The sequence below is a fragment of the Oryza glaberrima genome, chromosome 1 (genome assembly GCF_000147395.1).
Source record: "Oryza glaberrima chromosome 1, OglaRS2, whole genome shotgun sequence".
NCBI lineage: Eukaryota > Viridiplantae > Streptophyta > Magnoliopsida > Poales > Poaceae > Oryza > Oryza glaberrima.
The window spans coordinates 35,710,053-35,734,967 of record NC_068326.1 but is presented as its reverse complement, the minus strand read 5'-3'; the positions used below and the strand labels follow the sequence as shown (position 1 = coordinate 35,734,967).

Here is a 24,915-nt window from a genome sequence, read left to right as displayed (position 1 = left end):
ATACTGCCAAAATCTCTTCATATAGAACTATGTCAAAATCTATCAAAACAAGCATCTATATGCTTCGCAATATCATCAACATAATGGATGAGCAAGCAAGCAATCAATCTCAAACCAAATGAATGCCTCAACAAGCGATCAAACCTCATCTAGTGTGTAAAGCGCCCAAGGGAACTCCAGTTTAGGACAATGCAGGCAAGAAGACCTGAAGATTGACTGCCCGTTGCTAAAAAGGAAAAAGTAACATAAAACACTGACAAGTGAAGAGCCAGGCAGAACACATTTTGATCAATATCCAAACGGCAGCTTCTCACATAAATAAGATAACCGATAGCTCCAGGTTGAGAACCAAAAACCGAAAGAAATAGGTTCTTTGAGCGGAGTTCAGAACATAAACAAAAATGCCTGTTGCAACTTGCAAGACTATACAGGTGAACTTAAATGCCATATGGAGTTTGTTTGGCAGCATAAAGATGGAACTACTGTGATAAGGCTAAACTCTTTCACTCATCATCCTCTTCCTCGTCATCATCATCAGCACCAGCAGAGGAGTTGAGAGCATTCAATCTTTCGACAAGACTGGCCTTCCTCTGTTCGTAGGTTAGCTTCTTGAGGTTGTATCTGAGACAAAGATGCAAGTTAGTTACAATCATACATGGACATCACAAATAACCTTTCCAGAAATCATCAGCCAGATTCATGTACCTCTTGTGGGTCGCCGGTTCCTTCTTGGTTGATTTGGCCATGGTAGGATCAGCACGGATGGCAGCATGGACCTTCTTGTACAGTGCTTCCATGCCATCAGCATCAATTCCCTTCTTGAGGCACTCACTGAAGTGGGCTTGGAATTTCTCAGGTTCCTCCTCCGCCATAGACTGCAAGAAGTACATAAGTAGAAATTTTAAACTGATGAGAATAAAAATCAAGCAGACTGAGCTAAACAGTAACAAATTTTCCAGCCTACTTATAATGTTTTAGTCAATATTACAAGCATCAAGGCAGCTACATAACTCCTAATACAACACACAGCAATGTCAAAATAGCACGAACAATTGATCTAATAGTGCCAGCTCACCCTCATGTAGTCAGCCACGTGCCCAGCGTAGATGTACTTGCGGTGAATATCAGAATCAAGCTGCTTCTCGTCCTTCTTGAACCCAGCAAACCTCTTGTCACTGTGAGGAATGTCAAGACCACCATCCAAAGCTCCCTACAGAAGAAAAGAGAAGTATATCCACATGAGCTACTAATACAGATCAACAATCCAAAGGTTATCGTAACGGTTGTGTTTCTAAAAGAGCTGAGGAATTTGATGTTCAAGTGATAAATCAACTATTATTACAGCAGCCAACAGTTGCGATCAAAGCACAACACACCTTGAGGGCACCAAAGACACGGTTTCCAGTGGTTGTCCTAATGAGGCCAACATCCAAGAGAGCACGGAAAGGCCGCCTTTCATCAGCTGGTTCAACATAGTAGTCCTCCCCAGTGGCCTAACCAAAGGAATCATACATATCAAGATCAAAATCAGCATGAGCATGAGCATATAGAGTAAAAAATTTATAAGGATTGTATTTGTACCTCAATATTGCCCTCGTACTCCTGGTCCAAACCACGGAGCTTGAGCACACGGCGAGCCAAAAGCAAGCCAGTGCAATAAGCTACACAATGCATCAAAACAGAGGAATTAAATTGCATTCATACAGCAACACAAACCAGCATTCTGCGTATTCATTCAACTGAGGAAACTACCTGCCGCATAGTTGGTGAGACCAACTTCAAGACCATAGCGAGGCAGCTCATGGGAGTAGGCAGCAGCCATCACGATATCACCAGCAATGGTAGCATAGACAATTTGAGCTGTGATATCTTTGTTTGTCTAATGTACTATTAAGGCATACAGTATGATAATAACAAATATATAGTATAATAACCAGAATTTACGAGGAAATGCATAAATATCATGATACAAAGAACTAAAAGGATACAAATCTCACAACGAAGCGGTACTTCGGTGTGTTGTACTTGTTCTTATCTTGGTTGGTAAGCCTAATCCTGGCCCTGTAGTCAGTCTTGCCCTCTGCAAACAATGACAAATGAGATTAAGTACGTCAAAACCTTGCTATATTACAAGCACAGAATGCATGAGCCACATGAAAGGATTATATTGAACTTACGCCTCCGTCTCTTGAACTTGACTTGGAAACGCTTGTAGTAGGCATTGGTCTTCTGGGTCTTGACAAACCCTCCCTGGAGAGACATTATCATATTAATACAAACAGCATAAAAACTGAAGGCAAGCAAACATGTGAAATAGACTTAAATTTGAGAACTTCCTAAACGCATATCGAAACACTGCAATTTTATTATCAAGCAGTCAGTTAGGATAGCAAATGTATTGGTGCAACTAGACAATGGAACCATCTAAAATCCAATATCCAGAAAAACTGATAGAGCTAGACAAGCATATGAAATTTGTGCTGGTTGTGGCAATAGATAGTGTTTGTGACAACTACTATACTACCACTACTGGGATGTGGCAACCCACCTAAGTGGCTCTACTGAACAAAACAATCAAGATGGATGGCACGAACTACTGCAAAATGCTACCGCGAAAAGAAGAGATGCTAGCAACATCAAATGGGAAGCACGACGACCGAAATGCCAAAATACATTATCGTTTAAGCAAGAAATCTACATGACACCATAGATCCCTACCGGATCGAAATGGATCCCGAGAACCGAGCATCATATCCATCGCCACAAACGCAAATAACCTCGCAGCCGCACTACCAATCACCCACCGAGCTAATCAAGGACACCCATGAACCAAACCGCGACGCAGCGAATCAAGAACGAAACAGCACAGCACGCAGCGACCGATTCTAGCAGGGCTGCAAGGAGGTTGAGAGGATGGAGTGTGAGGATCTTACCATGTCGCTCGCCTGCTGTGGCTGCTCCGCTGCGGCGGCGGCGGCGCGTGGAGGAGCGAGGAGAGGGGAGAGGTGGGAGAAGGAATAGTTAGGGTTTATAGCGGCGGCTGCCCTCGAGCCCTTTTATCCATCCACTCGAAGAAGAAACCCGAGTCGCGCGAGCGCATCGGGCGGACGGATGCGGTGCGGGAGATGGATCGGACGGCTCAGATCGTCTTGAGGGGTTGCTCTCCGCGGCTTGATGGGCCTCAGTCTGTGGGCCTGGGAAAGGAGATGATTCCTCGTTGGAATAAGTCCGTTTTGCGTCCCTTTTCTGTTACGCTTGCGTGAATAATATCCCTTAACCGGAAAACTGGGTATAACGCCTCCTTCTCTGAAAACCTGAGTAAATCACCTCCCTCGCAGTTTCGGAGACGGTTTTGTCCTACATGGCAGCTTTGATTCCGCTGACTAGCTGAGTCAGCTTATGGGTCCCACTTGTCAGCAACTCTCCTCTTCCCCTATTATCTTTTACATCTCCCGTGGCGCCAGCGAGACGAGCGCTGAATGGAGGACTGGTGGAAGTCACGGCGGCGGTGTTCCGGCTCCGTCCGCGTTGGACCAGCGACACGCGCGCTTGGGGAGGTGAGGCGGCGACACTACCGATCTCGCTTAAGATGGGGGATGCCGAAGCTCGGGGAGGTCGCGGTGGCGGCGTTCCAACTCCATCAACGTTGAACCAGCGACGCACGGTCAACAACCCCTGTGCCGCATCCTCCCGTTCCAACTCTGTGTCTGCCGGCGTCCATCTCCGTCGGGATGCCAGGGACGTTGGGGACATGTGCCGCCGACCACGCCCCACCATAGTAGAAAAAGTTGGACCGAGGACTGACCCGGTGAGCTTGTCGGTTCACTGGTTAAACCTCCGGTTCATCGGTCGGACCGTGGTTCTATGTATTAAGTAAATTAGTGTTCATTCCGTTCAGTAACATAATCACATCATCTTATATATTCTTATGGGTATTCAATTTGCTGCTGCTCCGTGCTCCTCCAAGTAGCTCTGTTTAGCCCCTTGACGCTATATTCTTATCCAGCCTGACATTACTGTTCTAGTCAAAATGTGTTCTTTCAGAACTGTGTAATACATCCGTCCTTATGTCTGGTCACTCACTCACTCGATGTTGTATCTTCAGGTCTTTTGTTAATGTGACCAAGAAGAACGCGCGAGAGACAATCAGTGTGCTCTCTAGTCTCTACCGCTTCTGTGTCAGATGTTCACTTGATAAAACTAATTTAGTATTATAAATATTAATATATTTGTTTATAAACTTAGTTAAATTTGAAATAGTTTGATTTTGACCAAAGTCAAAACGTCTTATAACCTAAAACGGAGAGAGTACTTAGTAGTTAGATCCACGCTGGAAGTTATTCTGCTCTCTTACCATGTACTTCCTCCGTTCCAAAATGAGGTCATTTTTGAGGTTGGCACGGATATTAAGAAAGTAGGTGATGATTGAAGGAAGTGTGTGATTGGTTGAAAAGAGAAAATAGGTGAAGAAGAATGTTGTGATTGGTTGAGAGGAGGATGTAGGTGAAGAAATAGGTTTATTTTGAGACAAGACACTGTATTAGAAATAGATACATTTTGGGACGTAGGGAGTATGTGAATTGTGGATAGTACACATGACGGCTGCATATGTACGTTGCAATACAGCAGAAATGATCACGAGATGCGACATTGCTTCACATTTTGCATGAGTATGCTGACGAGATTTCAGTATGCTTCGTTGTTATATTAGAGGATTAGTACTTTTAAGGTGTTGCAGGTAGTGTTAGCATTCTCATGAACTCATGCTTGGCAAGTTGGCATAATCCGATCATATAGATCTACATGAAATTTTGATATGCCTGCATTGTTCATAAACTGATTCCTGCAAGCCGCTGTTCCCGTGACTCCCTTCTAGTTGCGGTACCGCTTATTTTTATTATCTTAGTTTGGATGTCAATCCATTAACCCATTAACTTTGACTAAAAATCTAAAATCTGCTTCGGAAATGTTGCTGCGAAGTGGCTGTCGTTTAGGTTAGTTCATGAAGAGCTACCAAGTACCAAGTGAGATTCGCTCGCTTTGGCTTAGTTGTAACAAACCAATTTAAAAGACGAATTGGTGAAAATTGGAGCATTCGAGGCAGTAATATGTGAAATTTGAGATTGATTTGGAGGCGGTGTGTGCATTGTTAGCATTACAAAACCAGTTGTAAAGACACAAACAGGAGAATCTAAGACAGGAATGTGTGAATTTTTTTTTTTGATTTTATAGTCTTTTTCAATCCTCATGCTGGACAATCAACAAGAATGTGTGAAAATATTTTATTCAAAGAGTTCTAACTCATGCTGGACGGTAAACTTTAGTTAGAAAATAGTGATGGACTCGTATTTCCTGCCAAAATCACTATATAGAAACCCTATGTCAAAATCTGTCAAAACTAGGAACTACATGCTTCACATTATTATCAACATAATGAATGAGCAAGCAAGATGTCAATCTCAAACTGAATGAATGACACAAGCAAGCGATCAAACTTCATCTAGCGAGTAAAGAGCCCAAGGCAACTCCAGTTTAGAATAAATGCAGGCAAGACAAGCAGATTTGACTGCCCATTGCTAAAAAGGAAAAACTAACATAAAACAATGACAAGTGAAGAGGCAGGCAGAACACAATTATATCAATATCCAAACGGCAGCTTCTCACATAAATAAGATAACCGATAGCTCAAGGTTGAGAATCAAAAACCGAAAGAAATAGGTTCTTTGAGCAGAGTGCAGAACATAAACAAAAATGCCTGTTGCAAATTGCAAGACTACAGGTAAACTTAAATGCCATATGGAGTTTGTTTGGCAGCATAAGATGAAACTACTGTGATAAGGCTACTCTCTCACTCGTCATCCTCTTCCTCGTCATCATCATCAGCACCAGCTGAGGAGTTGAGAGCATTCAATCTTTCGATGAGACTGGCCTTCCTCTGCTCGTAGGTCAGCTTCTTGAGGTTGTATCTGCAGCAACGAGGCAAGTTAGTTACATCATACATGGACATCACAAATAATCTTTACAAAATCATCAGCCAGCTTAATATACCTCTTGTGGGTAGCCGGTTCCTTCTTGGTCGATTTGGCCATGGTAGGATCAGCGCGGATGGCAGCATGGACCTTCTTGTACAGTGATTCCATGCCATCAGCGTCAATTCCCTTCTTGAGGTACTCACTAAAGTGGGCTTGGAATTTCTCAGGTTCCTCCTCAGCCATAGACTGCAACAAGTACATAAGAAGAAAATTTATCCTGATGAGAATCAAAATAAAGCAGACTGAGCTAAACAGTAAATAATCCAAACTTTATATAATGCTTTAGTCAATGTTATAAACATCAAGGCAGCTACATAATTCCTAATACAACCCACAGCACGAACAATTGATCTAATAGTGCCAGCTCACCCTCATGTAGTCAGCCACATGCCCACCGTAGATGTACTTGCGGTGAATATCAGAATCAAGCTGCTTCTCGTCCTTCTTGAACCCAGCAAACCTCTTGTCACTGTGAGGAATGTCAAGACCACCATCCAAAGCTCCCTGCAGAAGAAAACAGAAATATATCCACATGAGCTACTAATACAGATCAACAATCCAAAGGTTATAGTGACGGTTGTGTTTCTAAAAGAGCTGAGGAATTTGATGTTCAAGTGACAAATCAACTATTATTACAGTAGCCAACAGTTGAGATCAAAGCACAACACACCTTGAGGGCACCAAAGACACGGTTTCCAGTGGTTGTCCTAATGAGGCCAACATCCAAGAGAGCACGGAAAGGCCTCCTTTCATCAGCTGGTTCAACATAGTAGTCCTCCCCAGTGGCCTGACCAAAGGAATCATACATATCAAGATCAAGACCAGCATGAGCATATAGAGTAAAAAAATTATAAGGATTATATTTGTACCTCAACATTGCCCTCGTACTCCTGGTCCAAACCACGGAGCGTGAGCACACGGCGAGCCAGAAGCAAGCCAGTGCAGTAAGCTACACAATGCATCAAAACAGAGGAATTAAATTGTATGCATACAGCAAGACAAACCAGCATTCTGCATATTCATTCAGCTGAGGAAACTACCTGCCGCATAGTTGGTGAGACCAACTTCAAGACCATAACGAGGCAGCTCATGGGAGTAGGCAGCAGCCATCACGATATCACCCGCAATGGTAGCATAGACAATTTGAGCTGTGATATCTTTGTTTGTCTAATGTACTATTAAGGCATACAGTATGATAATAATAAAGATATGGTATAACAACCAGAATTTACAAGGAAATGCATAAATACCATGATAAAAAGAACTAAAAGGATACAAATCTCACAACGAAGCGGTACTTCGGTGTGTTGTACTTGTTCTTATCTTGGTTGGTGAGCCTAATCCTGGCCCTGTAGTCAGTCTTGCCCTCTGCAAACAATGACAAATGAGATTAAGTACATCAAAACCTAGCTATATTACAAGCACAGAATGCATGAGCCACATGAAAGGATTATATTGAACTTACGCCTCCGTCTCTTGAACTTGACTTGGAAACGCTTGAAGTAGGCATGGGTCTTCTGGGTCTTGACAAACCCTCCCTGGAGAGACATTATCACATTAATACAACAGCATAAAAACTGAAGGCAAGCAAACATGTGAACTAGACTTAAATTTGAGAACTTCCTAAACGCATATCAAAACACTGCAGTTTTATCATCATGCAGTCAGTTAGGATAGCAAATGTACTGCAGCAACTACACGACTGAACCATCTAAAATCCAATATCCAAAACACATGAATCTCTGATGCGTAGGAGTATAACTGATAGAACTAGACAAGCATGTGAAATTTGTGCTGGTTGTAGCAACTAGATAGTGTTTGTGACATCTAGTATACTTCCACTACAGGGATGTGGCAATACACCTAAGTGGATCTACTGAACAAAACAATCAATATGGATGTCACGAACTACTGCAGAATGTTACCGCAAAGAGAAGAGATGCTAGCAACCATCAAATGGGAAGCACGCTGACCGAGATGGCACAACACATCGTCGTTTAAGCAAGAAATCTATATGACGCCATAGATCCCTACCGGATCGAAATGGATCCCAAGAACCCAGCATCATATCCATCGCCACAAACGCAAACAACCTCGCAGCCGCTCTACCAATCACCCACGGAGCTACCACCACATAAAACCTTCACGAACCAAACCGCAACGCGGCGAATCGAGAACGAAACAGCACAGCACAGCACGCAGCGACCGATTCGAGCACGGGCCGTAACGAGGTAGAGAGGATGGAGCAGAGGATCTTACCATGTCGCTCGCCTGCTGTTGCTGCTCCGCTGCGGCGGCGGCGGAGGGGGAGGAGCGAGGAGAAGGGAGAAGGTGGGAGAAGGAATGGTTAGGGTTTATAGCGGCGGCTGCCCACGAGCCCTTTTATCCTTCCTCTCGAAGAAACCCTAGTCGCGGGAGCGCATCGGGCGGACGGATGCGGTGCGGGAGATGGATCGGACGGCTCAGATCGTCTTGAGGGGTTGCTCTCCGCGGCTTGATGGGCCTCAGTCTGTGGGGCTGGGAAAGGAAATGTTTCCTCGTTACCAGCCCAAATAAATTTGCAGGCCAGCATTAGTCCCATCTTCTACGAACGGATGGCCTGCAGGAGATTGGCGTAGAGAAGAACGAAATTCATTTTGTAGAAGGAATAAGTTCACTTTACATCTCTCGTATCTTCGACGCCGAGTTTTAATTATGTTTTTGTACCATAATACCAAATATAACGCTCATCTTTTAACTTATAAAACTGGTGTGAGGTCCAAGATAGTACCTAGTTTTAGCTGATGCAACGAGTGAGCCACATTTGTCATCGGCCAACTCTTGTTCTTCCCCCCCCCCACTCACTCTCTTCCCTCTCTTCCACATCTCTCATACTCTCACCTAGCCTTCGAGCGACGGCGAGAAGGGTGGATACCGACTTGGAGAGGGCCAACCAACAAGGTGGACTAACGGGTGAGCAGCGAGTAGCAAGGAGAGGGACGACCGCCGACTTAGAGTGGGGCAGTGGGTGCGGCAAACTAGAAGGACAATGGTCTTCAAACTAGAAGGGCAGGGAGCAGCATTCTTCTTCCTCTCTTCCCTATCTTCCCCATCTATCACCAGGCCTCCGAGCGGCGGGGATAAGGGCAATCGCTGATAAGCCACTTGTTTCGTATGGCGCGGCAAAAGGCACCACTAATGGATAGCGTCGCATAGGGGGGGTGGTTGGGGACAACCCCGCGCCGGGGCAGCTTCAGGTTGGTCATCGGCGGCTGTCGTGCTCGCAATGCAGCCCACCCTAATCGCCTCCACCTCGTGACCATGGCCTCCTGAGTCCTGAGGACACGCTCGTCATCGTCTAGTACACTGCATACCTCCACCAGTAGTCAACGTGCTCCTGCCAGCTCATCCTCCTCGACATCATAGAATTTCAGCCCCCCGAGGGTGGGCCGCCTCCTTGGAAACCTTCCACGGTCAAGCTCCTGCGCTCATGTTGACCACCAGTGTCTCCCTGTCGCTCACCGCCCCCCTCCTGGCTTGAAGAGGAATGGGGAAGAGAGGGGAGAGGAGGGAGAGAGAAGAAACAAGAGTGGGTTGTTGACATGTGAGACCCACTCGCCACGTGAGTTAAGATTGGGCACTATATTACCCTAGGACCTCAGGTATACCTATTTTGCAAGTTTAGAGACACGCTATATGTATCTAGTATCACGGTGTAGTGATGTAATTCAAACTTGACGTATGGAGATCTAAACTGAACTTATTCCCTCGTAGAATGTAGAATTGGATGGGCTAATGACTTTGGCAGTCAAAAACTCGTTGAATTGATCACCTACCGTGCATTTGCATTTGGTTTAAGGATGGGATGGTTGGCTTGGATCGAGTATATTTCTTAGCGTGTCTGGTTTAAATTGTTAAATACACAGTTTTGCCATAACTAAATTGCTAAATATATTATAGAGAGTTCGATCCTGGCTCAAGATAAACGCTGGGGCATGCTTAACACATACAGGTCGAACGGGAAGTGGTGTTTTTAGTTGCGGACGTGTGAGTAATGCGTAAGAACCTTCCTTGGGAGAGGAACAACAACTCAAAATGGTTGCTAGTTTCGCTAAGGGAAAATTTTCATCAATAGTCTGATAACAAATTTAGCGACGTATCTATAGTTTCGCAACAGTTTGGTTTAAAACAAAATCTACTTAAAAAAAACTCAAATAGCAAAATGTTTGCCCCCCTAGGATTCAGAAACCAGCACTCGTAGCCCAGTGGATGGATGATGGACTGTGAGCAGCAGCAGCAACAACGACCAAGGAGCTAGCAAAGCAAACAGCGGTGAAAACGACCGGGGGCAACGAGGCGTCGAACATGTGGCGCGGCCGCGCGGGGCAAGCGACGCGCCGGGGTCCCACGCGCGCGGGGAAGAAACCGAAGAATCCACGAGCACCAATCCGCGCAATCCCCGCCTCCGCGATCACCAAATCCGCCGTCGCACCGTCTCCACTCGTCCCGGATCAACAAACCGCCTCTTCCACACAACACGCCACGCCACGCCTCGCCGCCCCGCGCCGCGACGACACGCGCCAACCAAACGGGTGGCAGGCAGGCAGCAGCGAGCTGCTGATGCCGCTGCCGCTGCCGCTGACACCCCGCCCGCCCGCCGCCATGCTGCTCCCCGTCTGCTCCGCCGCGCCCACCTGCTCCCCGCTCTGCCCGGTATGGAACAAACCGCCACCGCGCGCCGCCTCCGCCGCCGCCGCCGCCGTTGTCGTTCTGGTAGTCGCTAATGCTTCTGTTTGGTTGGCTTTGGCAGGTGACGTCGTCGGTGGCCCATGTCGTCGGCGCGCCGGCGCTACGAGGGAGGGTGGTGGAGGTGAGCGCGCTCAGGTCCTACGCCGATCCGCTCGTGGCGCGGCCGGTGCCCGACCGCCCGCTGCTCGCGGACTCATCCATCCTCTCCCCCTACTCCGCGTCACCCGACGACATCGTGCGGGGCCTCGCCGCCGCGGAGGTGCCCAGCGCCGACGCCACCGCAGCAGGTGACGCGCTCTGCTGCGGCGGGGTCGAGCCGGCGACGCTGACGGCCGTCTCCGACCTCGCCGCCACCACGGCCGACGCGGCCGTCACCGACGCCGCGGAGCGCGCCCTGCTTGACGCGCCGGTGCCCACCACGTTCCCGGCCGACGCGTCCGACGCCGAGGCCGCCTTCGCGAGGCTCATCGACTCTCTCGGGAAGAAGATCTTCCAGGCGGAGGACGCGCTCACCGAGGGGTACGACAAGCTGCGGCTGTCGGCGTACCAGTCGCTCAGCGCCTGGAGGAAGTCCGTCGACGGCGCGGTTGGTGGCCTCACGGCGTCGGTGGACGCCACCAAGAAGCAGGCCGCCGGTGGGGTGACGGACGCCTCCGGCGCGTTGCAGGACAAGGTGGCCGGAGCTGGCACCGCCGCCGTCGATGTCCTTAGGAAGGCTATTGTTGCTGCCGAGGATTCACTGGGCAGCGCAGCAACATCCATTGGATATTACTATGGATCAACCAAGTCGTCGTTGCCACCGAATGTGAAAGATTTGCTGAACTCCTCCGAGGAGAAAGCTAGTCTAGTTCTGAAACCGATTGGAGGTGCCCTTCAACAGGTAAATCAGTGGCAAGAATTCAGCTCTTGTTCTTGGTATGCCAGTTAGCATTTTACTGAAATTGCTCAATCTGTTGTTGCCTGCTATGATTCAGGTATATGTAGTCGTCGAAGGTATTGAAAAGAATGTTGGTTTGGACCCAAGTGATCCTATTGTTCAATTGGCAGTTCTGCTTGGAGGTTCAACCACAATCGGGTAAATGAGATTTTCTCTTTGCCATTTATAGCTGACATGTTCATACCAAATCTTCTTCTTAATCCCTGCTATGTTGCAGGTTAACTTACTGGCTCTTCGCATACGGTGGCTATTCCGGAGACTTGTCACCCGAATCCACACTAGAGCTGTTGAGAAATGATGACAAAGCCGTACTTATTGATGTTCGGCCTGAGGCAAGAGATTGTAAATCTCACTGGCCTATTCTTTCTTTGATGTCCGTTTCATCTTTTATATCCGGTCCATGATATATTCTGCAAACCGTAGAAAAGATAATATTGTTTGTTAGCCACCTACATGCCTTTGCCAATGTAGAACAGTTTGTTCCTGCCAAGCCATTCAGTACAAACATTTTTAGTACTGTAGCACTACAACTCTTTGATGCGTTTCCTCTAGAGCATGAGAATATAAGCTTACATGCAGATGTACCTGAACTTCAAGTGTTTGATTCATCATTAGTATTTCAAAAGCAACTGTAACAGCTTATCATGGAATCCTTTTTGTAGGACTTGAGAGTGAAAGATGGAATTCCGGATCTACGCCGTGCAGCTAGATCTAAATATGCAACTGCTGCTTCACCTGAGGTATGTCTTGTTTGAACTTGGAGATCTGAAGTGCTACCAGCCATTGATTGCTGGACAGTTTATATGTCTACTTAACCTGAACTCAGTTCCAATTTTTTATGTATATCCGTGAGGATTGAAGTGTATGCAATGAGTTCTTTTCGTTGGAATAATGTTAGGAGTTGTTTTCATTCTAGAAAAAGAAAACTGAGAAGTAAACTTATGCAACTCTAGCAGCAGTCAGCCATTTCAATTTCAAACGGGTGAGAGTACAAAACTGATTTTGCTTACTGATATTAAGTTCACATATTTTTCTTTAGATTAAAGGTTCAGTAAAGAGGCTACTTAAAGGTGGAAGAGATGTTGATGATGCGTTGCTCGCAGTTATCATCCGCAACTTGAAGTTGGTCAAAGTATGATGTTTGCCTGAACTTGGATTTGATATCTTCAGTCTAAGATTTCTTCAAAATAAGTGAAGTATGTTTTCAATCTTGTTTTATAGGGTGATTCAAAGGTTATAATTATGGATGCTAATGGGAGCCGATCAAAGGCCATTGCTAGGTTACTGAAGAAGCTTGGTGTGCAGGTAAGTTCCAATGCAGTTTCTCCCAAAAATATTTCATTTTCACTGATCCGAGTCCTGCCTAAATTTGACTGTTTTGATGGCAGCGACCTTACCTTGTTAAAGGTGGTTTCCAATCTTGGGCAAAGAACCTTCGAGTGAAAGAATTGAAACCTGAGACCGCATTAACAGTAATAAATGAGGTAAAAATTCAGACAAAAACCTCATGTTTGAATGAAAAGAAGTGTATAAGGTTTTGGTCACAATTTTTCTTTGTTCCTTTCCAAAAATTTGTATGTATCAGCGTTGAATACTACGTAGAGGTAGCACTTTTTGTTATCACTATGTACTATTAACATCGAAAACTCACAATATTGTTTTGAATGTATGCAGGACGCAGAGGAAATCCTTGAAGGCATAAAGCCCACTCCAACACTTGTCCTTGGATCTCTCCTGGTACATAAACATCAATTGGTCTCCTTTTACTTTCTTTTGCCTCTGTTGGCAGTCGGCACACTGTCCTGTTTCTCTTTGATTATTGGTTCCATTATATTTTTTTAAGAATGGTTCTTTTAAAAGTTGTACTGAATCACGACATTTCTCCCTTTGTGCATTTGAAGCCTTACGTGCAATATTTCTTCCTTTCTAAATTTGGTTCTTTTGTGCAGGGCCTCTCAGCAGCAGCGTACGCTTTGCTAGGTAAGAGGGGTAGGAAAGCATTAAGTGTGGTTATTGCATTGCTTTGCTATACATTAAATATATTGCAAGTCATATGATTTTCAGAACAGTATGTTCTCTTGTCAGAGATAAGGGCTCTTTCATATTCTCTCTCTTTTTTATTTTGTCCTGCTCTTTGGAGCTCCTAATGGTCTATAGGATTCACAGTTATGCAAAAAGAGGACAGGTTTTTAATCTCTCTCTTTTTTTTGGGCGGGCTGGCCGAAGGAGGCCGAGTAATTTCATTAAGATTTGGAAGAGTACAAGTTACAGAAAAACAGCAACAGAACGCTGTTGAAAATAGTAAATTTTTAATCTCAGTGTCAGTTTATCAACAGAAAGCGATGCTGCATTCACAAGTATGATATTTTAGGGAATTTGAGAAGGCATTTCTTAGTGGAGTGTTTGCAGGTCGCTTTAAACACCATTTTGAATAATTCATACCCTGGGAAGCTTACTGGATTACTAGGAGTCATGATTGTTTTTATTTGTCATTTTACCTAAATGTGCATAATTGATCTTTTTGACTGGATGCCCATCATGGGTATGTGCTATTGAACTTTTATAACCTAGTTAGGAAAAGCAGCTATAATTCAACCGTTTCAAACTTGTATTCATTTTGAATATGCGATTAATTGATATTGATAAACAACTGCAGAATGGGAAACGACTCTGCAATACATAGGTGTTCTAAGCCTTGGTCTGGTAAGTATTTTCCATTTTCAAACTGTCGGTACATATCATATATTCTTCTGTTCAATTGCCTGGAAAGTAAAGTAATACAGCTTTGTGCCTTTTATATTACTACTCACTCCGATCCAAATATCATGGCAAGCGGAAACAACACATTTTACATGACATTCTTCTACTCTTGTAGACTATCTATCTGCGGTTCTCTACGTACGAGGGTTCAGAGGATCTGGAGCAAGATCTAAAGTAAGTCATCCTAGTATCATCCGTTCTCGTGGTGTGCTTCTTTTCTGTAGTACAAATTTACAGCTCAGGTGCTCGAAACCTGCCATTTTTCCAACACATGACAAAAAAAAGAAACCATTGCAAATTTACAAGTTCCCCTTACTCCTCTCCTTGTGATTGCCTAGACTGCTGCTTTCCCCGTTAAGAGTAGGCGCGGAGGCATTCTCGTGGGCGGCCAAGAAGCTGGAGCCAAGCAAGATTGGCTTGGCGACTTCCCCCTCCACGACGGCGGTCCAAGACCGGGTTCTCCAGGCCGCCGCGAAGCACGAGTCGCAGCCGTCTGACGCCGAGGCAGACAGTTTGGTCTCTGAAGCGTGAGAGTTTCAGGTTTCAGTGGCCAATGTGATCCCAATCTGTGCAGCTGAGTGAAAGTCGTTAGCCAGTAGCTACACGCCCAGTAAATTCTGTGGAAAAATTTGATGTTTTCTCATGTAGTTGATTGATCTGAGCTACTGTGAGCAGCCGTGGTGATGAACCGGCACTGTAAATTTTTATAAGCAGCGTTCAACAATAATGAACACATGTTAGCACAAGATGATGTTAATGTTGTTTCACTTCTATGTGGAGTTGATCCGTGGGGCCCATGGTCCAGACAGTACTGTACTGTAGTCTGTAGATTGATCCATAGCGTTGTTCTGACAAGCTCCACATCAGAAGCATTTTTTACCATCGTAGATTAAATTTTACAAATCTATAGATATTTGAACAACTTTTTTCTATGGATATCTTTCGATTTCTGGTCTGCCAGAGATAAAAAACACAGCAAACTGCAGGAACGGGGATTCGATCCTAGGACCAACTGGTCGCACGCATCACGCCTCAACCAAGTGAGCAGTTATCCAAACTTGAATTAAAACAAAAATTACACATTACTTAAACTGTAATTACATAGAAATTACACTGTAATTACATATAATTACATTTGAAAGTTTTTTTTCTAAAAAATCTGTAGCCAGAATTTTAGATAGTCCCTTTGAACAATCTATCACAATTTACAGAATTAAGAAACTACAGATCTAAGAAAGTGTATATAAGAAAATTTATCACAAAACTATATATTTAAGGAATCATAATAGAAACATATAGATTTAACATTGGTTTTATCACAAAACTATAACTTTGATAATCTGAATAGTGCTATGGATATAGACTCTAAAATCTGCAGTTGTTTGACAACTTTATTATTAAATATGTAGTTGTGATATGATGTTTTAAATTTATAGCTTTGTGATAAATTTCACGCTAAATCTGTTGATTTATGATACCCATTTTTAATTATATAGTTTTGTAAAATTTACTTGAAATTTATTAATCAATGAACTAAATTACTCCCTCGAGTGAAAATTTTTTGGCGCTGGGATAGCTAAAACATCAACATCAAATGAACTGTGATGGCAAATACTTGACGTTGGGAGAATTGAGGCCGGAGAGTATGCCTAATACATTTGCATCAGGAATTCAAGACACATACAGAAATACAGTGCTGCAAAAAAAAAAAAAGAATGAAAGAAAGAAAGAGAAAGAAAAGCATACACCAACGGCTGGCTCTATACTCTGCCACTCATTGGATTCCCCCACTTTTGCAAACGTTTTCAAGCAACGGCTCTCCCTCTCTGCCATCCCGGTCCCACCTGCCAGTGACCGCCGTGTGGCCCACCCGCTCACCGAGACTAGCCGTTGCCTCGCGGCCATCGCCTTTCTTCCCCCAACGGCCAAATCCCCCGCGCCACGCAGCATAAGTAGCAGCCCCCTCCTCCTCCCTCTCCACCTCCACCCACGATCTCCTCTCGCTCTCGCCATCTCGCCGCCGGCCTCCTCCACCACCACCGACGACTCCGACTCCGACTCCGGCTCGATCTCTCGCGGCGGCGGCGGCGATGGCGGCGGGGAAGGGGAGCCACACGCACAGGGCGTTCCTGCTCTGCAACTACGCGCTCCTGGGGGCGGCGTCCAGCTGCATCTTCCTCACGCTCTCCCTCCGCCTCCTCCCGTCCCCGTGCGGCGTCCTCCTCCTCTTCCTCCACGCCCTCACCGCCGTCTTCTCCGCCGCGGGCTGCTCGGGCTCCTTCACCGCGCCCGCCACCCCCGCGCAGTGGCACAACGCCCACACCGCGGGCGCCGCCCTCACCGCCATCTTCCAGGGCGCCGTCGCGCTGCTCGCCTTCACCCGCACCTCCGACTTCCTCGCCGAGCTCCAGTCCTACGTCCGCGACGACGACGCCGCCGTCATCCTCAAGATGGTCGGCGGCCTCGGCACCGCCATCTTCGTCCTCGAGTGGGCCGCGCTCGCCCTCGCCTTCTCCCTCCGCCTCGACGACGACGACGGCGCCGGCGACTACGACAACAAGAACTGGGCCGCCGCCTCCTACCATGTCTGAAACTCTGAAGCCCTCATCACCTCCTCCACTCCACTCCGCCATTGGTGCGACCGAAGAGTCCATTCTTCGTGTGTTGTTTAGATTATTAGTAGAATTACTCTCATGATTCTTTTGTACTAGTGATATTTTCATGTGTACTCGAATTCTTTTGTACGAAGATGCAAAGCAAATATATATTGCTTTAAAGCGTTTGCTATGATGCTATGCTGCTGCTCCTCAACCATTCACATTCTTGCTTGGAATCCATTTGTAAGTTGTAGTAACAAAAAAAACCCAGATGATTCAGTAGTTTGACAGACATTTAATCACCATCACTGCCAGATAAATACATGTCAAACGGCAGAGGGCGAACGCAACAAAAAGAGCATCCATCACAAGTTATATAACACATTTCTAGCTCTTTCGTCAGGGAAATGTTGCAAAATGGAGTTGCAATGCAGTAACCTTGCTGCTGCAGACCATTGTTGCTCAGGTATCTAATCTGGGTGTACTGAAGATGCTTCCAGGATCCTACTGGGACGAGGGGAGCAGACTGATTCGAGGTATATCAGTGTCACCATTGACGTTTTGAGTGGTTTTCGACTTCAGGCGCAGCTCAGGTGAAGCCAGGATGGCCTCCTCCGGAGGTAGACACCGCTTGGAGAAGTATGTCGCTATGCTCTTGGGCTTTTTGGAACTCGCTGAAAAAACCAAGACTTATTGTTAGAAGGGTTTCAGAAGATGACAATGGGGGCAAGATTCCTACTGACAAATGAATATGAGGTACAGTACCAGGAGATGAACTTAAGCCTAGCTTGCTAAGAACCTCTTTCTTGACCTGCAGAGATAAGAAAAAATAACTTAATAGAGCATTCCAAGTATATTTCATCTCTCATAATGCGCTGCTGTAAATAACACTAGCACAAAAGCAAACATTGTTGGTATGGCGTTCTTGAATGTGAAAGTATCTTACCTGCCAACGATTATCAACAAATTCAGAAATCTCCCTCACTTTATTTTTCAGTTGTGACTTTGACACATTCGGGAATTTCTGATGCAGTGACTCAACCAGCTTATTGATACCATCACGGCATGATCCTATCACCTTAACCTGCATTGGAATTGAACAATATGTATAAGAAAATGGCATATCCAATCAACACATTACCATTGAATACTAAGTGATTACTTACAATTTCTGCCAGGTCTGTATCTGGTATAGCTGAAGCAGCAGCAGGACTACTCTTCACATTCAACTGATTGGTCTCCTCAGCATTTGCAGATGAACTATCAATAACCGGTAAATCAATAGTAGCACCTCCAGGACAGATGCGCATTGAAAGAACTTGTAGGCAGAGCTGCTCAATCTTAGAAGTTCCCTTGAGGTCTCCGGCAGTCAATAAGTCAGCTTTTTCATGAGTTAAGTTTGATATCACTAGAGGTTGGCTCTTGCGGAGAGCCTGCTCAGTCAAAGTGTTTAGTACTTTTTGCTGGCGTAGTAGAGCCCTAAATTCCTCTACTTCTGCACACTGGTCTGGTGGTGAGCTACTGGCTTCATCCTTGTCGTCCAAGAGGCTTTCAATCTGAATCCCCTGCAATAAAGGAACTCCAAATGTTGAATTGATTTGAACCTAGTCCTTGGCCTTAGTCAATGAAACAACTATTGATCTCGCATGTATGTAGAACAGAACTGAAAGTGTATCACAACCTAGAACTCATACATATTCATATACGGAAAAAGTAGAAGACGTAGCTCATATCAGCATACATATTCATATAAGGATTTGTCTTGTTCCACAATTTTATTTTCTTATAAATTCAACGAAGATTTAAGTATGCACAAATATCATTTCTATCATCCTTTCAGCAGGTACAGAGAAACAAATAGCACACCACTCTCACAACAGAACGGATTGTTAGTTACAATAACTAAATGGAAGCATCTTAGAGATGTACATTTACACAAAAAGACAAACTTAAAAGTTCTATTTATATCGTAAACTGGTAAAGAATTCACTTATTAATGACTTACCTCATTATCCGAGAGGTAACCATCAGGGACAAAAAAGCTATCTTCGCTCTCTTCATCTGTGATCTTCGAATCCTCCTCCATAACTTCATCATTGTCCTTCTCGCAGTCGGAAAGGCTCTCACCAGGATCCTCCTGTGCGCCAAACAACATGAGTACCTCTTGCCAGAAAGAAAGAGAATAAAGGAGCAAAATCACCAATTACCTCTTCCCATTCATCATCACTATCAACCTCATAGTCAAGATCAGGATCCATCTTAAGTGGACATCTTGGGCCAACAACAGCACTGGAAAGGATTACAGAATGGAAAGCATTAAGAAACATGGCATTCAAAACAGGAGGTTGGAAAGTATTAAGAACATGGTATTCAAATTAAATACTAACCTTTTCTTCCTCCAAGTCCCATAATATGCAGGTCTGTTGCTTTTGTCAAATTGCAAAAGCTTCCGCTTTATTGATCTAGTTGGCAGAGGATTAGCATGATTGGTGCCATGAAACTGTAGCTCAACCGCTGGTAGCATATCAACATCATTTGCTGACTTATCTGGTTCATTTTCCTGACTTAAATTGTGGCAGGTATCTTCATTAGGAGAAAGAATTTCCTCAAGCATGTTATCAGAGGTTTTTTGAAGTTTGAGCTCCTTAAAAGCTTCTTTCTTGGGTTTGTTTCTGATCCCCCACCTGGAGGACCTGTTATAGCTAGATAACTTCTGCCAACCACTGATCTGCAACCTGTTACATATTTCTATTAAATGTGATGCATTGGCATATCTTAAAACAATATATGAATGTAAATGATTTTTTTTCTGGTAAAGCCTCAAGTATGAGGTAACAATTAGGCGCATATATATGAAACATATTGACATCAGAAGGAAATTAACCTGCGAAGATCCTCCAAAGCCCAGTTTTCTTTTTGAGAGAATGAAGAATCAATTATGGATGTAACCAATGGTACCACCTCTTTGTTGGTGGTGCATGGATCAGTAGTTTGAACGCCTGAGTCCTTTCCTCCAGATTTCTCAAGCTTTTCACTGTCTTTCTTATTTTTGAAAAACCGTTCCATCATAGAAGCTTGCTTCTGAATGGCCAGTTGCTTCTTGAGTTGGACAGCTTCCTTCTCACGGCGCTTCTGTTCTTTCTCAGCTTCCTCTTGCTGCTTCTTTTGTTGCTTCCTCGTTTCAGCTTCTTCCTTTTCACGGCGCTTCTGTTCTTTCTGTGCTTCCTCTTCCTGCTTCCTTTGCTGTTTCTTCATTTCAGCTTCTTCCTTTTCACGTCGTTTCTGTTCTCTCAGCGCCTCTTCTTGCTGTTTCTTTTGTTGTTTTCTCATTCGAGCTTCTTCTTTCTCCTTCTGTTTTAGCTCCTTTTCAACTTGTTTCTGTGCTTTCTGAGTATCTTTTTCCTAAAATTCAGCAGTATAGCATTAGTGGATAAACATATGTAATTTCCTTGCAAAACTACTGTTGCATCACATTGCACTGTGCCCCAAAACAAATTAATAAACCATGCTAGTGAACAGTATATCCTTGGAATAATTACATGTAGCTCAAATAGCAAGACTTCAAGACCACAACACCAAGCTCAACATGCCTATTGTAAATGGGAGTACTTATTTCAAGTGGCTTTGCTTAAGAATAAACTGTAGTATAATGTAAGTTCAGCTGTGTGCTTTTTGTTACAGTCAGCCGTTGATAGTTCAAAGAAGTGAAGTCATGTCCAGAACTTTAGCTCTAATATGCAACAGAACATATACCAAATTATTGTTGGTCAAATACATGTGATCCTCTAATAAATTTGGCATTAACAGATTTGCATGTGACCATTTCAAGAACAAAACAGGAAGAAATACTGACATTAGTTGAGGTGTTTTTTTGCAGCTGAGAGTCATCCACATTCTCAATAATCCCAGTATCGTTATTGCTTTTCACCATCTCTTGCATTGGCTCTTTAGCTGTTGATCCAGTATTTTTGGCACCCCTGTTTTGTCAAGAAAATATAATATATAAATCAGAGTGCTAAAAGATTCAAGATTAAAATCATGTGTGCACCTGTGTCATAAAAAATGTGCAAGAAAATCCTTGGACAGAAAGTAATAATGAGAAGAGTAAAGTGTATGAGCGGTCCTTAATCTTGTAGGGTTGTGTCATATAGGTCCCTAAACTCTCAAAATGCATATCCAGGTCCCAGAACTTGTCAAAGTGTATCATCTAGGTCCCAAATCAACACATCCCCTCTAGGATCCTACGTGGCGCTGATATGGCATGTGACATGGACATGACGTGTCCTTTTCTTTTTTTTCTTCTTTCTTTTTCTTTTTCTTTTCCGTTTTCTTCTTATTCTTCTTTTTTTCCTTTCTTCTGCTCAGGTCACAAAGAAAGGAGAATAAAGGGGAAAAAGAGAAGAAAAAAGAAAAAGGAAAAAATTTAAATGGGTCCTATTTGTCAGTCAAAATAATGCCACGTCATGTCCGTGTGGCATGCCACATCAACGCCATGTATGATCCTGAAGTGGTTGTGGCAATTTGGGACCTAGATGACACACTATGACAAGTTCTAGGACTTGGATATACATTTTGAGAGTTTAGGGACCTAGATGACACACCCCTACAAGTTTAAGGACCGCCCGTACACTTTACTCTAACGAGAAGGTACAAACCGTTCAATGTTGCTCTTTTGTGTTGCTCTTTCCACCAATGATTTAATACCTTCCAGGTTCAGTGCTTTGCTTAACTTCAGTGATGCTTTCCTCATATCATTTACTTGAGCTTCAGCTCCCGGAGCTTCTAGAACTGATAACGTTGCTGCAATCGGTGCAGTTATTTAGTGAGCAGAAAAGGAAAGATATGGAGTACTGGATAAGTAGATTTTCATGGTAAAGCCGATATGGAAATTAGATCAAAATAAAATAAACTGGAGCACTCCTACAACTATATAAGAAATGTGGTTGCCTTTCCAGAAATAAACACAATACTAATTATTTAGTAAATGCAGTTCTAACTTGGAACAATAATTGCCCCCACGCAATTACGCTAGAACGTGCTAATTTCTTATAAAACTACCACCACGTATTGAGAAATGGAAGTGGACTTAAGAAGGTCTGGCTTACAATAAATAGCAGTAATCCTCTCGTGGATTTTCTTTCTAGCAGTTCTACGTGTACTCAGAGGTCCACGCATTCTCAGAGGAATCACCTTCAAATCTCTCACCTGTCAATGGACAAAAACCAACTAAGCCACCACAACACATATAAACACATAATTGCGTGCATCAAGCCATCAACTGATCAAGCAACACAAGAATTTACCTCCCAGCACCAAAGAGCCGTCTCTGATTCATCTTCCAACACATCAGCATCCGGACTAGATTGCCCATACATCATCCTCTGCCCAATGAGCAGCACAGAACTCCGGACCGAAGTCGCCGACACGCCTTCCATTCCCTTCAGTTTTTCATATATCTCATCCACCAACTTGGACAATCCAAGACTGCTCTCCTCTAGCAAGCATCCGATAGCAGCATTCGTCGACAGGTTCCCAACTTCGAATTGCATCCTGTGACCCGCAACCTCCCTGTAATACTCCAATAAGCCCTCGAGCTCCTGGCAACATCCAGAAACTAGAGCATCCTTGTCTGCTGCAGCAAGCGCCGGGCCACTGGAAGCCCTCTTCCTCTTCAGCTGCTTCTGCACTTCCACGATGGTATCCATCAGCGCAGGAGACTGCTTCGCCGGCGCAGGTTGGCTTGATGCCTCAACTGGGACATCATCAATGGCCATCGAATCGCTGGGCTCAAGCTCGGCAGATCGGTTGAGAACAACAGGTCCATCTACTTGCATTCGCGACTGTCCTAAATCATAGCGCAGCTCAGCATCGATACTATTAGCAGGTTCAGGGTGAGCAACGCCAAGAAGCTTGCCGCCTTCCATTGCTGCTGGGAAATGGCGATGTTCACCTAAAGGCACGAACTTGAGAGTTCAGTTCTTGCGATGGCTGGCTCAGGAACAGCGAATTCCTCTACCTAACCACCTGAACGAAGAATCTCCCCCACCCTTCTCAACCTGGATCAAGATAAATTAAACATGGAGAAAAAAGATAAATCAGTCTCCTTGGACATGGACAGACACGATATTAATGAACAAAATCAAATCTCTCTTTGGTGTTAGCCCTCAGATCCCAAGTTCCCCACCCAAAAAAACAAGTTTAGGAATTCAACAGTACAGGACCAGATCTAAACGTGAGTGCACCATCTGAGCCCCCAAAACTACTTCGAAAAAAAATTCTAATTACCACTTAAAATGGACAGAGTGGAGAGAAAAAAACAACCTAGGGTTCGATTGCCCACGGCAAACAAGACCGTAACGAAACCCTGGCTCGAAAGAACAGCCTAGAGTTCGATTGCCCACGGCAAATACAAGACCATAACGAAACCCTAGCTCGAAACAATCCAACGAAAGAAACCAACCCAAAAGCCCGGAGGATCTCCACTCTACCGCCGGTCCAGTCGCGGCCGACGAAGAGGATGAGGAGGAGGAGCGCGAGGAGATCGATCGATCACCTGCTTCGACCGGAGGCGGTGGAGTGAAGCGGAGGAGGGATCTGGGGGAAAAAACGAATCGCCGCCACGCGAGGGGGTGATGGAAATGGGGATTAGGGTGGGGAGGGAGGCTATATTTTTCAAGCGGCGCGATTCATTCCCTCCCTCGCCGCCGCCGCCGTTTTCCCGCCCGATGCGGGATCCGAAAATGAGCCGCTTCGCGCCGCGCGTGAGGTTTGGGACTTTGGGGATGAGAAGAGGATGGGAAGAGGAGGAGATGGCGCGCGCGTGTGGTTTCCCGCGGAGTTTTTGAGAAATTTTTTTGGGGGTTTGGCTTCCCGCGGAAGCGCGCCGGCTGCTAGCAGCCTAGCACGAAGGGAAATGCTATTGGGTCGCTGCAGCAATGTGGGTTGTGGCTATACCAGCCCATCACTGTCCCTTACAACTAAAAGGCCTTCTTTTGCCTTACAGCCGAACTTAGGTTTCTCAGCAACCTTTAAAAAATAGTGTTGGAGGGGACCAACATTGTTTTCCCCATTTTCGAGCTCCTGTGTTGTAAAGAAACGAAGCAACGACACCCTTAGTTCCTTGCCCCCACCAGTCACGGGAACAACAAATGAAGGGGGAGACGTCGATGAGAGGAATGGAGAAGAAAAGGTGAGACAATGATAGGTAACTTGCCGGTAAGCCAGACGATGATAATGCGCTCTCCTTCCCCACGTCTTGACTCGGTACCTGATACCATAGATGACATACCCGATACCATATACCACCTATGGGTACCAACTAGTACTTGAGATACAAGACATGATGCTTGAGGTACCAGACCCTGGTACCTGGTACCATGCATGATACCCGAGGTATCAAACGGTCAGACCCTGGTATTGACCCCCTGATACCTAAGTATCAACTATGACGTACTTGTACACAACACCGGCGAGTAGAAGTGATGGGCTGCCAAGGAGCATGAAGAGACCCGACGACCTCTCATGCACTTCATCAACTTCGACGTCACCATATACGTCGAGATCAGCTGCCTCTACCCTACTGTCGATGCCCAGGACCTCATTCCCCTCAGCCTCGCCGCTTCCCTTTCCTTCCGCTCACACATGACATCCCCCAACCTCACAGCCATAGTTAGCTGCCTCCTTGGCTATAACCCCCATGCCCTCGCCAACCTCCACTCACTCACATGCTCTGAATCCACCGTAGGAAGGGAGAGAAGAGGATAAGGAATGTTGGCGTTGAAAACAATGGTCAATGAGTTGAGGAGAGGGAGGATGAGGATGGCCACTGTAGAGGAATGGATGGAGGGAGAGGGAGCAGGAA

General features: G+C 45.0%; 5 protein-coding genes across 6 annotated transcripts; 2 read left to right on the top strand and 3 right to left on the bottom strand.

Moving 5' to 3' along the window:
• Positions 1-261: 261 nt before the first annotated feature.
• LOC127772478 (60S ribosomal protein L5-1) lies at positions 262-3,039 on the bottom strand. Its single transcript, XM_052298411.1, has 9 exons — positions 2,934-3,039; positions 2,178-2,250; positions 1,989-2,080; positions 1,753-1,879; positions 1,582-1,661; positions 1,377-1,493; positions 1,076-1,210; positions 706-875; positions 262-621 (listed from the first exon to the last, which is right to left on the bottom strand). Exons 1-9 carry the CDS (start codon positions 2,934-2,936, stop codon positions 504-506), a joined length of 915 nt encoding a protein of 304 aa, XP_052154371.1. The 5' UTR covers positions 2,937-3,039; the 3' UTR covers positions 262-503.
• A 2,578-nt stretch (positions 3,040-5,617) lies between these two features.
• LOC127772462 (60S ribosomal protein L5-2) lies at positions 5,618-8,392 on the bottom strand. The gene is made up of 9 exons (XM_052298409.1): positions 8,292-8,392; positions 7,498-7,570; positions 7,309-7,400; positions 7,073-7,199; positions 6,902-6,981; positions 6,703-6,819; positions 6,402-6,536; positions 6,049-6,218; positions 5,618-5,966 (listed from the first exon to the last, which is right to left on the bottom strand). The coding sequence occupies exons 1-9, from the start codon at positions 8,292-8,294 to the stop codon at positions 5,849-5,851; spliced, it is 915 nt and encodes a 304-aa protein (XP_052154369.1). The 5' UTR covers positions 8,295-8,392; the 3' UTR covers positions 5,618-5,848.
• Positions 8,393-10,365: 1,973 nt separating this feature from the next.
• On the top strand, positions 10,366-15,228 carry LOC127759876 (uncharacterized). Its single transcript, XM_052284091.1, has 13 exons — positions 10,366-10,724; positions 10,822-11,640; positions 11,735-11,835; positions 11,915-12,029; positions 12,360-12,437; positions 12,737-12,829; positions 12,919-13,002; positions 13,086-13,181; positions 13,372-13,434; positions 13,647-13,677; positions 14,354-14,400; positions 14,573-14,631; positions 14,796-15,228. Exons 1-13 carry the CDS (start codon positions 10,377-10,379, stop codon positions 14,986-14,988), a joined length of 2,127 nt encoding a protein of 708 aa, XP_052140051.1. The 5' UTR covers positions 10,366-10,376; the 3' UTR covers positions 14,989-15,228.
• A 1,209-nt stretch (positions 15,229-16,437) lies between these two features.
• LOC127783404 (uncharacterized) lies at positions 16,438-17,244 on the top strand. Its single transcript, XM_052310675.1, has one exon. It carries the CDS (start codon positions 16,548-16,550, stop codon positions 17,046-17,048), a length of 501 nt encoding a protein of 166 aa, XP_052166635.1. The 5' UTR covers positions 16,438-16,547; the 3' UTR covers positions 17,049-17,244.
• Positions 17,245-17,268: 24 nt separating this feature from the next.
• On the bottom strand, positions 17,269-23,914 carry LOC127783389 (chromatin assembly factor 1 subunit FSM). Of its 2 annotated transcripts, none has more exons than XM_052310659.1 (13): positions 23,515-23,914; positions 22,358-23,110; positions 22,160-22,259; positions 21,710-21,854; positions 20,908-21,031; positions 19,939-20,456; positions 19,442-19,789; positions 19,262-19,343; positions 19,060-19,191; positions 18,221-18,619; positions 18,001-18,138; positions 17,820-17,865; positions 17,269-17,728 (listed from the first exon to the last, which is right to left on the bottom strand). In XM_052310659.1, exons 2-13 carry the CDS (start codon positions 22,976-22,978, stop codon positions 17,559-17,561), a joined length of 2,823 nt encoding a protein of 940 aa, XP_052166619.1. In that variant the 5' UTR covers positions 22,979-23,110; positions 23,515-23,914; the 3' UTR covers positions 17,269-17,558. The 2 variants fall into 2 exon arrangements, with proteins under 2 accessions (XP_052166619.1, XP_052166624.1); XM_052310664.1 differs by having other exon boundaries at positions 23,608-23,914.
• Positions 23,915-24,915: the final 1,001 nt, after the last annotated feature.

Excerpts from the sequence above, each read along its gene's own strand:
- LOC127772478 (XM_052298411.1), bottom strand. Across the intron at positions 1,494-1,581 it reads AGTACGAGGGCAATATTGAG|GCCACTGGGGAGGACTACTA; the intron begins GTACAAATACAA and ends TCCTTTGGTTAG. Across the intron at positions 1,211-1,376 it reads GTGTCTTTGGTGCCCTCAAG|GGAGCTTTGGATGGTGGTCT; the intron begins GTGTGTTGTGCT and ends TTTCTTCTGTAG.
- LOC127772462 (XM_052298409.1), bottom strand. Across the intron at positions 7,401-7,497 it reads CAAGTTCAAGAGACGGAGGC|AGGGCAAGACTGACTACAGG; the intron begins GTAAGTTCAATA and ends CATTGTTTGCAG. Across the intron at positions 5,967-6,048 it reads GAACCGGCTACCCACAAGAG|ATACAACCTCAAGAAGCTGA; the intron begins GTATATTAAGCT and ends TCGTTGCTGCAG.
- LOC127759876 (XM_052284091.1), top strand. The coding sequence starts at position 10,377 with ATGTGGCGCGGCCGCGCGGGGCAAGCGACGCGCCGGGGTCCCACGCGC. Across the intron at positions 12,030-12,359 it reads TTATTGATGTTCGGCCTGAG|GACTTGAGAGTGAAAGATGG; the intron begins GCAAGAGATTGT and ends TCCTTTTTGTAG. Across the intron at positions 12,830-12,918 it reads GCAACTTGAAGTTGGTCAAA|GGTGATTCAAAGGTTATAAT; the intron begins GTATGATGTTTG and ends CTTGTTTTATAG.
- LOC127783404 (XM_052310675.1), top strand. The coding sequence starts at position 16,548 with ATGGCGGCGGGGAAGGGGAGCCACACGCACAGGGCGTTCCTGCTCTGC.
- LOC127783389 (XM_052310659.1), bottom strand. The coding sequence starts at position 22,978 with ATGGAAGGCGGCAAGCTTCTTGGCGTTGCTCACCCTGAACCTGCTAAT. Across the intron at positions 21,855-22,159 it reads GAGGATTACTGCTATTTATT|CAACGTTATCAGTTCTAGAA; the intron begins GTAAGCCAGACC and ends CACCGATTGCAG. Across the intron at positions 21,032-21,709 it reads CAAAAGAGCAACATTGAACG|GGGTGCCAAAAATACTGGAT; the intron begins GTTTGTACCTTC and ends TTGACAAAACAG.